The 12,537-nt window shown below is 31.5% G+C and overlaps 1 protein-coding gene across 1 annotated transcript in view; it reads right to left on the bottom strand.

The window, feature by feature from the left end:
* The window catches only part of LOC106473835 (proteasome subunit beta type-3-like), an 11,234-nt gene extending 2,481 nt beyond the window's left edge, over positions 1–8,753 (bottom strand). Inside the window, exons 1-4 of the mRNA XM_013934511.2 lie at positions 8,372–8,753; positions 4,047–4,231; positions 1,379–1,486; positions 244–421 (exon numbers count right to left, since the gene is read on the bottom strand). Of these exons, the coding sequence (XP_013789965.1) occupies positions 244–421; positions 1,379–1,486; positions 4,047–4,231; positions 8,372–8,374 (474 nt within the window). The 5' untranslated portion in view covers positions 8,375–8,753. The remainder of the gene's footprint in view (positions 1–243; positions 422–1,378; positions 1,487–4,046; positions 4,232–8,371) is intronic.
* Between the last annotated feature and the right edge of the window lie 3,784 nt (positions 8,754–12,537).

The following is a 12,537-nucleotide window of genomic DNA, read 5'->3' as shown; positions in this document are numbered from 1 at the left end:
TTAGACCCATTTTGTTCTACAGTATTTCATCTTCCAATGTTTTCACTTGGAACATGCTGAAATTAAGTAAATAAAAGTATTTTTTTTTTGTTGTGTGGAAGAAGAAATACAAGTTTGTTTTCTATAAATTAACTTTCTACTGCCCATAGACAATGAGTAAGCCTCACCAGGTGCCAAAGGGTTAAACTGTTAACTTCAACACGAAGACTCGCTTGGTGTTAAATAAGAAATGATCTTTCTTACCAGGTTTGGCTCCCACAGTGATTCACACATGCCATAAGCTTGTTCCACACATGTCCCGCACACTACAAAGTCCTCAGGTTCGTTGGGGCAGCCAATTAAGTCCATGTTACAGATATATGGTTCATTTGTTTTGGGATCTAACCCTGCTATAACTGGCTCTACAAAATATGGTCCAAATCTACAGTTTGTGTACAAAAAAATTTGATTTATTTTTAACTATATTGTTCTTATCATTTCCAAAAGACAAGAATTGGTTCATGAACTACCTAAACGAGCAGTGTTGATGTGTAATAATTTACGAAGTACACGTGTAGATCTCTAAGTTAACAAGATGCAACGTCTACACTTTAGAATAAACTATAGTAATGTCACAAGAAAACTTCATTGCTTTGAAAAGTTATTACACTTTTGTTGTTGTTTAATTTATTCTTACTATAAATTATTTAGGTAAAGCTGAAATCTGCTATCATTTGTTATCTCTCTCAGATTGCTGGATTTAAATCCCTTGAGTATTAATGGTATATATATACACACACACACCTTAAATGTTAATTACTCGTCTTAGTAGACATTGTTCTAGGACTTAAAAAGACATGTATGAAATGAATCTTTTAGATGCTCGGGTTACAAGTCAGGTATTACAAGGTACGAAAACACTAAGTAACGAGTGAATAAATGCCACATAGGAAGAACAGTACTTGTAACATGGTAACTGAACAATGAATTCTAGAGCTAATGATAATTTGTTACTTGAATTCAAGATTTAATCTAATAATTTTAGGAGCAATATAAAGAATGTATGGTGGAAATGGCTGATATAGATATTAAAAACCTTTATTTAAAACACAAAAAAAGGTAACATTTTCAACTGTTAGGTCATCATCTTAACCTGGTGTTCACATTACAGGTTGAAACGTTACTTGTTTTTAATACCCAAATCAGCCATTCCTACTATGTATATTTACTTTAACTGGGTTCCTTGACATCATCGATATAAAAACTGTTTAGATTAACAATAGCTACTGAATAAAAGGTTGTTTTTATCAAATATATATATATCTAAATCATAAAATGTACCACCAACACATCCTGTTATATGTACAAGTAAAATGAACAATGAAACTATAATACGTACCTTCGCTCATAAAGCAAATTAGAAACAACAGCGCTAAATGTTTTGGGTTTGATTTTTCGATTTTCACGCAGCTCATAGAGATTCATTCGAAACTTCAACCGTTGGGCCCTAGAAATGAGAGATTTACACGTTTAGATTGTGAATAAAGAACTGTCCTTCACACGTTGCTTTAACTTATCCTATGATTTTACTGTGTTTATAAAACAGACTTGCCTTACATAATGTATTTCAAAATAAAAGTTTCTGATAAAACTGGAAGATCCTCAAAATCTTGATCTCTTAACTATATTGCTTCAAAACGTTTGTTGTTGTTGTTCAATATTCCTACAGTTCTATTTGAGGGCTAGTGTTGTCATTTATTTTAGAGTGATAGCCCAGAGGGAAAGTAGCTATCAATACCAACATCTCTTGGGATACTCTTTTACCAATGAATAGTGAGATTTATTATCACATAATTCCCCCATAGCTGAAATAACAATCATGTTTGGTGGAGGGTTTCAATTCTGCACCCCACAGATTGAGAGTAGAGCACCCTAACCACAAAATGGTGGGATACAGAAATAATTCAGAAGATTTTAAAGATGACATTGGATCAATTATTATTGATCAAATGTGGAACAGTTTTAATAAAAGAAAAATTTGTTTTCACATCAACAAGAAGTTCAAATGATGCCTTGTCTAGAACAAGTGAAAAAATATTGGAAATAAATTTACAATTTTTGTGTCTAACTTAAATAAAAATTTAATCAGGTCAATGGTTCTCTTTTTTTTCTTCTGATAATGTTTTATTTATGGCACTGATTAATTTTTTCATAAATTTAATTTTCTATTTTCATTATTTTACTCAAAAGTACAAATTATTTTAGGTTTGTCCAGCCAAAGACCATATTCACAATATCACTCATAATTTTTCACTGATTAATCATAATTGTGAAGTAATAACCTGTAAACATTGTATTACATAATAAAAAATGTAAACTTTATTTCTTTAAATATTTAATAACCTTTAATGGCTGGAGACGGCTTGAAAGGGTAATGAAGAAAAAACTTTAATATAAGTTTAACATAACAGCAAATGTACAAAGTTTTGTCATCATCAGGTACCCTTGTCGAAACGTTGTACATTTGCTGTTATGTTAAACTATGTTAAAGTTTTTCTTCGTTACCAATTCAAGCCGTCTCCAGCCATTATTAGTCTCAAAGTGGGTTCCTCGTCATCAAATTTAATAACTTTGTTCTGCCACAAATATCTAATGACCATTACATTACTGAAGTAAAAAATGTATTCAAACCTCAAAGTGTTAAAATTTTCCATTAAAAAGACAGTAAATATGCAGGTGTGGTCATGAACTTTGATAAGAGACTCCAGTTAACGGTATTAACATAAAGTTTGTCTGTTTACCATACGTGAATTACAGATATTGCATTTTTAATTTGGCAAAGTGACCATGTTCTGTTTAAAAAAAATGATTAAATTAAAAACCTTTCCTGATTTAACTAGTTTTAGTGAGTAAGAGAAACTTTAAACTTTTGGATTCATTTATTAATTATTTTCATCTTGTATTAATTAGAAGTTCACATTTTATTACACAGAAGAAAGAAGACTTAGAAAAATATGAATACCACATTAAATTTTGATATTTTTTTACACTCCAGTGTCACAAGTAAACATAGAGAAATTAGAGCCTAGTATTGCAGTACTCCATGATGATCTATATTGTTAGAACATCCACTAGATTTTTTCCAACTTATAAAACATAGGTTAACTACTCTTAACAGTACAGATACACACTGTTGCAAAATAAGTTAATATACAACTCTTCTGCCAGTTATCTTTTAAAAATTAATAATTCTTGTTAAACACATTCAAACCTGTCATTATAATCATATTTTTATATATCAGTAACTCGTCATTTTTAATTTTTGAAATTGGGAGAAAAAATAGATCATAGCAATAGTAATTTGTCAAAACAAAATTCCATATTAACAGATTATCATCGGAAACACGAGGCCTCTATTATACAAATATAATTTGAAAATAAAAGTTTAGTGGTAAAGTTATGATTCAAAATAACAAATACAAACTACGAAGATCTAAAGATGGTAAATATAAGATGATAGACATCACTTATACGAAAACTGGACAGATCATACGATTATCCAAGATTCGGTGTTTGAAATGAAATACAGACCATGTAAAGTTAGTTTGCTAAGTTGTTGAAAAAATTATATATACACTACAGAACAAACATTACTATTTAAATAATGGAATACATTCTAGCACAAGTTATCAAATGCATTTTCTTTTACAGAATTTGAAATTAAAAGAATATAACTCTTACAATCTACATTTTAAAGTACAGATAACTTTGTGAGCTAAATTTTAATTATAGGCTTACTTACTATACTGTGTTGGTTCTTATATCATTTTCTATGTTTTGCCATATCAACCACTAGGTGAGTTTATTTGGGTTTTTTTTCCATGAAAAATGAATGTAATGGCATTAGTCACAGAAAGTGCAATTAATAAAAGTTAACATTTTCCAATTTTGATTTGAAAGTTTACAACTTAACAAAAATAATTTAAAAAAAAGCTGAATAAGATATGTTTACAGTAATGATCGTAATGTCTCAGTTTGAAAACATTGCAAATTAACATTACACCTACACAGTGGCCGTATCAGTCGCAAGTCCTGGAAGGCCCAAATACAGCTTTGGTCCCATCTCGAATATCCTGTCGAAACTTGTGCAGATCAACTGTCCGCGAACTCCCAGGCGACGATCAGCTGCAATAGCGACACAATCCTTCCCTTTCATGGCTATCACAACACCTCCATTGTAAGCTAAAATACTCTAAAAAGTGTAGACATTTACACTAGTTGTAAATTGAAACCACTGATAAACAACAGCACAGAATGAATTGAAATTTAGTGAATTATTTTACTGGCACAATTAAATGTACCAAATGATCCTTATACACTAGGCTTCCACTTCTACTCCCGACAAACAGCTTGGGGTTTATAAAAACTGTTGTCTAGATAGGTAGTTTACAAGAATTGATAATACTTTAAAAAAAAACTATATAACATTGGTAACCAAAATTTGTTAAATGATAATATACTATTATTTGCTCATTTACGTACATTTAATAGTCAAAATTACGGGCTTTCTTTATACAAATATCATCTAAAATTCTCAAAAAGATAACAGGTATAAATAATGAACAAGTGAAATGATATACATTCTGCTAAATGTATGTTATTTAGACTTTAAATGAATGCAACATTGTAAAAAATTGCTGAATAAAAAATTATAAAAAGTCCAACCTTGCTGTGGCATCAGTTTCTCCTAAGTACTTTGTACAGCTTTGACATATATTTTAATCTTTTTTTTTTTAATACAGGCCACAAGATCGACAATGAATCACAAAAACAGCATTAATGTCTTGTAACTTTTTACACAAAATGGTTTCATACATTTATACAATCCATAAAAAATTTTAAAGATTAATTTCAAAAATCGAAAGTATTTACTACGGTTGAAAATATGGTACTGTAACGTCAAATCCATTTCTGTAGAGATGAAGAGGAAGTATAGGTTTTAGAAAAAAAAAACAATTTGGCTGTAGAGGGACAAGATACCGATCTTTTGATGTTTTTATATAATATAAATTAAAAAAAATATAACAAAAGACAACTGTGATCAATTAGAGAGATTATACATGCAAGTATATCATTGTAAACACATAAAAGATAGTACTGGACACCAAATATTTTGGAATACGTTTCTCTTAGTATCAAACATTTTCCTGAAAGTGATTTAATGGTGATTTAAAAAGGAAAATAACGGAAGTTCTAATGACTATATGGGAAATTGTAAAATGATAATATATACTGTCTGATAAAAGATAATGGAGAAATATTATGAAAGATTCTAATCATGATGGATCATGTTTCTCCACATATTATAACTTGCGATTACAAACATGCTGGAATTTCAGCAAGCTGTAGTTGGTCTCGGGACAGCCAATAGAAAGACTGCTATATATTTTAACCACTTGCATCATAATGAATGGCTATACAAAATGACTTAAATATGTCTCAAAATAAGCTTTGTGAGATGTACACACACACAAGATGGAATTCAACATACTATCTCCTGGAACAAAAGAGAACAATGTGCTTCTGACACCACCAGCCTCAACAATAATTAACAGTCCCTATCGAAGCCATATTTAAAACTGTTTAATGACATTAATAAACACACCAGTTTCACAAAGTCAAAAATTTCAAATGTTATTCCAACTGTAGCTACTCTTTAACACTAACTATGAAGGATAATACAGGCCACCTTGGACTCGGATCATTTAACATTAGCTGGAATACCAATCAACCCAAACTTTTGTTCAATCCTCTCTTTAAATTAACACTTTTCATACAACAACAGAGCCAAGAATGAAACAGTTAGAGGAGAAGGCACTGATACTGCCAAATTCACAATCAAATGTGGTTGAAAACAGTGGGCATGACACAAAGATAATTCCTCACCATTAAAAGTACCATCACCTGGTAAAACACAAAAGTTACTGTCACCAGTTATTTATCATCTAATCTATCATCGTGATGGAAACTGAAAAAAAGATAATACTACTATCTCAGGTAATAAAAAGATTCTTATCAACCCCAGCCAGAAGCGTACAGAGTAAATGCCTGTTCTTTGAAGTGACGATACTGATAGGGAAACCAGCTAGTTCTACAAGACTCAAAACAGCTACTGTCCTTATGATCACAACCTTAAGAGACAAATCTGAACAAGAAGGTGAACACTACAGTGTACCTTTAATAAATACATTCAAATCAATTTATCTTATTAAATTAAGCTATCACTTAAAGTGATATACTGGTTTAAATGTATTTACAAAAAAATTATGAAGATGCCTTAAGTTATAAAAACTTAAAATGAATACTACAGTAAGTTCCTTTAAAAAAACTAAGGTTGCTACTTGCTAATAATTAATTATTTAGCAAAATACTACTTAAAACAGATTCAGTTAAATTGGTAAAGATTAAGATGTTTGATTCACTCTAATAATGTTTGTTTGTATGACATAAGAAAGCAGGGTCACAAGTTCAAAAATATCAGAATTAAAAAGATTTATGAACACAGAGCATTGCTGCTAACAAATCAGTTTGATTAATCATTTTTGTAATCTTTAGTACAAAAATTAAAACCTATTATTAGTGTTATAGCTACTGTATATTAATAAACTAATTTATTAATTGACCTTCTGCATGTGTGCTTGTTATTTATAACTTCCTTTTTTTATATTTGTGGAACTTTTTAAGTTATACTCCTTGGTATACGATATGAACATTTCAACTATTTGGCTCCTGAATACATACTAATATATAGTCAAACTGAATATACAAGACAGAGGTGGGTCTTGATAGTACTATATATTGCAAAGGAAAAGGTATTTGGAGAATGGATCTCTCATCCCTCAGAACCCTACTTCAGACAGTAGTGTTTACGTGTTAAGGTTTTTCGTATGCATTTCTTTATATTATAGACACTTTAGAATACTGGTACCGTAACCCTGTTGAGTTTTAACACTTGCCCCCGATACCCACCAGATTTTGAAAGCATCACTAGATCTAAATGTTAACATGTTATAATAATAATATAAACTATCATCAAACCATTAAATAACTATATAAATAACTCAAAGATACATCTGTATCTAGGCTTCCAAGATATAAACCTGAAATATTTAACATTTACAACCTTTTCTTTCCACCACCCACCAGGCTACCATTATAGTGTCCATTACATAACTATATAAATAACTCAAAGATACATCTGTATCTAGGCTTCCAAGATATAAACCTGAAATATTTAACATTTACAACCTTTTCTTTCCACCACCCACCAGGCTACCATTATAGTGTCCAAATCCTAAAAACTTTGAACATCTAAATCAAGTTTCCTTCAATTATTTTATAAAAAATTCAAAACTTTTAGCCTGTCCCCATGGCTTAACTTATAAACAGGGATCATTTTTGTATGCCAATCTCTTAACTTTTTCCAACATGTTGATATTATTCCTGTGGAAAAAAAAAAGACAAAACTAGACAGAATACTTCAAATAAGGCCTCATCATTCTTATACAAGGTTATAAATGGTCTTTGTAGCTAGGTGATTGGACTTCATGCTAATTGCATGTGTGTAGTTAGAAATAATAAAAAAAAAGAATGGTATATTGTTTTTAGGGGTGTAATAAAGGTACAGAGCAAGTTTTTTGTTGTTTTTTTTTGAAAACACAGGATTAAGCTGCATAAGCTTTGTTTGTTTTAAAGAAATTCAGAGGGACTCTGTGAAGTTTCAAACACATACAAATTTCCTTCTTTAAAATGTTTCTTTCATTATTAGTTATTATATTTTTTATAAATTTTTATCATTATTTCTACAATTTTCTGCATTTAAACCTCAACTTCCAAAAGTATTATAATACACATATAAATAGCATTTATGATAATTTTTTGAGTCTCATCATCCAGCCCAAATCACAAATTCTGGTATTTAACAAAAGGTCTCAGTGACTCGTGTGCAAGACAAGAGATTAATCTGAAATGTTATTTTTATACGCCTCTGATTTTGAATACGAAATGGACAAATTAAGATGAATGCTGAAAAAAACGTGTGAACTTAGTATACTGGTCTTAGCTCTGATGTCTTGTGTCAGTCTTACTCTTACTATAAGTATAAATCATCTAACCAAGTTAGTCATATTACCTTTAAGTTATTTGTTTGCACAGATCAATTATTTAAGTTTTGTAATTGTAACTTAGTTAAAATTTGAAACTTCGAACTTATCATTTTAATTAAATTCACACTGTTAGTATGCTTACATTTACAATATAACTTACAAAATACCATAGGCTAATATAAGTATGAATTTTACATTAACTGATTAACTCCATTAACTTTACTTACCATCTCCTTTTTAAATTTTAGTTTGTAAATTGTAAGACAATAAAACAAGGTTTCAAATTCTGTTTGTACTCTGTAAAATTAAGTCATTAACAGATTGATAGACTATTTTCATTCACTAATCGATACATCGTAGTCTTGTAAGTTAGAGTCGTTCGAATTCAATGCTCACACACAATGACAGTATCACAATTTTTCGTCGTGTCATTAAGCCAATGTAACTTTCTTTTCGCTAGGTTCTGTGTCTTCAGCCCTTGATTTTCTCGGGAAGTTATGAACAGGTTTTTACTTGTTCTTCACTTTTACCCTGTAGATACGATATAATTGCTAACACAATAATAATAATAATTTGGGAGAATAATAGCTGGGATATCTCTCAGTTAAAATGTTTTCGAATTATTTATGTAAAAGCACTACAAATAATGAAAAGCATTTAGCAGAAACATTTTTAAATGTTTGGACTTGCTACAAAAAATCACGGGCTTGATTCCTCGATGTAACAGAATGGAGATAATTCATGATGTAGTTTTGAACACACAAATAACAACACATTTTTCAGTGTCATTTCATTGTTAGCCGATACTTAAAAAAATTCACAATTGTGAACTTGTAGAAACATAAGGCTTTATTAAAGAAAGAACTTTTAATCTTGTAATGTGAAAATTAAAGTTTTATTTATGGGATAAGAGAAGTAATTATTTGTTTATGAAAAACATATTTTATTAAAAAAGAACGCTACGTCTCGTTTGGTCACATTATATCATGCAAATTTGTTGACAATGGTATTTCAGGATTCGTGAATCAAATCATAAAGGATGTGGTAATACTTGTATCAGAAGAACCTGCCGACAAGTGTACACAAGATTTAAATAACATTTAAAAGATTTTTATTTTTCGGATGTTAAAATTCCTCGATAGATATTATATATAGAGATAAAAAACAAAGAACTTTCTGTATAAAAAAAAACAACACCTAACGTTAACCAGTATTCGTGTGTAAAACTATACTTATTGTTACGACAGAGAAGGTCATGTGACGCTAGTAACACGTCATATTCTCGAAGGTTCGTGAAGTCTCGAGAGGCTACTAGATATGCGGTAGTCTTGTACATATAAGACGGTCAAGACGTGACGGCAACAATGCCTAATTGACAGTTGAGTTGAGCACGTGAGACGTTTGTGGTGAATTATAGCGTTTGTTATAGCGCGACTGTGGAAATTAAGTGTATTGCGAAGTTGTATTCAGAAAGAATAAATCAGTTTTATTTAAGAAAGGACTTGTATCGCTAAAGTTTCTTCAGAAAGAATTTTTATGGAAAATTAACTAACGACCGGAGGTGTAACATTATTTTAAAATTTCCCTATTTAACAATTGTGTCTGATTTTCTTTTATTTTGTTACTTAGTGATGTTGATACTGCAACACACAATGTTTTTGTGTCTATTCTTCAAACATCCCAGTGGCACAGCGGTATGTCTGCGCCTTACAACGCTAAAAACCGGGTTTCGATGTTCGTGGTGGACAAAGCAGATATATGTGTAGCTTTGTGCTTAACTTCAAACAAACTGTTATTCAAATATACCAATCTAACGATGCTAAGTAAATCTAGCAAAACATAATTACTTGTATTATTTGTAAATAATAATTTAGTAATGAGGCTTATTTGACTGTAAAAACTACACTTGTTGAAGGATTATCATTTTACGTTAAGCGACCGAGTGCATAACAAGAAAGCAGTTTCTGTCGAAGGTTATAGCTGGGGAGCCAATAACAGACACACAAAAATCAGCCTATTTCTACCGTAGAGAAAAAACCCTAGTATTATTTTAATATTAAAGCTGATTATTCGCGCATAATAACAAGTATCACCGTTTTGCAAATATTGTTCAGTCTTTGTAATCGAAGTTTGATTTTTAAGTAAAAATGTCCCTATAAGTAGAGTTTATATATATATATATATATTATTTACGTATAATATTGTAACAAATGTGAAATTTTATTGCATTTGTAACTACTTGGATCTGGCATGACCTGGTGGTTAGGGCGCTCGACACGCGAGTTCGAATCCCGTCACCGAGCATGCTCGCCCTTTCACCCGTGGGACGTTATTATGTGAGATCAATGCCACTTTTCATTGGTAAAAAACGATTAGCCCAAGAGTTGACGGTAGGTGGTGTAGACTAGCTGCCTTTCCACTAGTCTTCGCTGTTTAACGACAAATTTTCAAGCATCGTGCTGATATCAAGTTGTCAATTGATATATGAGAGTTAGATATTTTATAGGCTTGGCAAATAAATGTCCGACTTATTGCACAGCCACATAAACAAAAATGTACACTCGCCTGCAAGTCAATGAGACGGGATTCGAGGAATTGGGTGGGCTTCAGAGGAGTGTCACGGTTTCCGGTATTCAAATTAGAACTCCAAAAAGCCACACTTTATTACCAAATAAACTCACCTCTCATTACTAGTGTTCTGCCACAGAGATGCAGGGTTTAGGGGATTGACAAGACTGTGTTTCTCTTCCACAAAATAAAAGTGTACATCTGAGGCAGATGCCGCATCCAGCCACCTTACAATGGTAATTAAGGTGTGTTGGGCGTTTTATTTTTATCGACAAAACTGCAGAGAAAACAGCTTCATTGAGCCGAGAAATCAGACCTTGTATTGCGCATCATGCGTAGCCACTACCGTGCTTTTTGCGAGGTTTTTAATTTTGGTATAATTTTTTTTTTACTTCGTCATAGCCTGGAAACTAATGCGAATTCGGACACGCTGGTGGGCAATGCAGATATTGCAAGTTCAAATCTCTATTCAAAATTTAAAAAAACAAGAAAGCTTTGTTTAAAAATCAACTCCCCAAGTATGTCTCCCTCAGTCTCTGACTGGGTGCTAAAAGTTTTGAAGAAAAAATACGGTTTTAACTGGGCCTTTCTTTGAGTATCACTCTGGAATAAAAATGATCTCGTTGTTGTTGCTAAACCCACAGGTAAAATACCAGAAAACTGAATATGAAACTCTACAGCTATATATCATATAAAACACTGAATATGGAATTCTCAGAACTTAGAAGTAAACGACCCGTTTTTTTTCTTTTTGAGTTGTAATGCCACATCATATGTTATTATTAACGAGGGTTATCTGCGTTAGACGTTCATAATCTAGCAGTTCAAGACTAGAGGGAAGGCTGCTAGTCATCCCCACCCACTCTTTTACCAACGAACATTATAACGCCCCCATGTTTGGTGGGACGGGGATTCGAACCCACGACCCTCAGATTATATATATCGAGCGCCCTAATCACCTGGCCCTTTATGACTTACTAATGTAGAATGTTTATGGGAACACTTATTATCCATATCAGGCCAATTAGCACTGACCCAAAGGATATATCATTTTCACACAACTATCTTGCAGTTCTGTAGCTCATGACAAATAAAAGGCCACAAGTCTTCTGTATTTCATATACTTACATAGTTAACTTTCAACGATTTTATAAATTTGTATCCACAATAGGTCTAAATTGCGTACAACAAATAACATTCTTACAGTTTTTTTAAGAGAAGTTAAACACACTTCATTTTAACACTTCAATCTAACAAGTTTCTACTTTCATTTTACAATTATCTTAGGTAATAAACTTTTCATTCCCTGCCCTTTGTAAGCTTATACTCAATTCTTAATTTGGAATGAATGGTATTTCACACTTGTAACTCTTATAGAAATCAATTTTTGTTGGGTTTTTGTCAGTCCTAAAAAAAGTTAATTTTTAACTGACACAACACAAATTAGGAAACTGTTTAAACACAATCTCAACACAAAACGGACATTCAAGTTTATCTCCTACACATTTGTTAGGTCAACTTGCAACACCTTTCTTTGACCTCAGGTACAGAAAATGTCATTGTGTCCTTATTTTATTACTGTGAAGAAAAGTGCCATTAAATCTTCTTTATCCTGGCTGACATTTTTCTTGGAATGCACCTGCTTGTAGATCGTAACAAAGAATACAATTTCTTATAAATCTTAACTTACAGTTTCGTTTATCTTTTCCTTGAGACTGTACACATCAATATTGTCAAGTTAATAACATTCTTTGGATTCACAAAACAAGTATTAGCTCTCCTACTACGAGAATAAATACACAACTGTTCAATATTGAGATACCTT

This window comes from Limulus polyphemus, unplaced genomic scaffold, assembly GCF_000517525.1.
Source record: "Limulus polyphemus unplaced genomic scaffold, Limulus_polyphemus-2.1.2 Scaffold6541, whole genome shotgun sequence".
NCBI lineage: Eukaryota > Metazoa > Arthropoda > Merostomata > Xiphosura > Limulidae > Limulus > Limulus polyphemus.
Note: the sequence above shows the minus strand (reverse complement) of the source record. Positions and strands in the feature narration are given on the sequence as shown.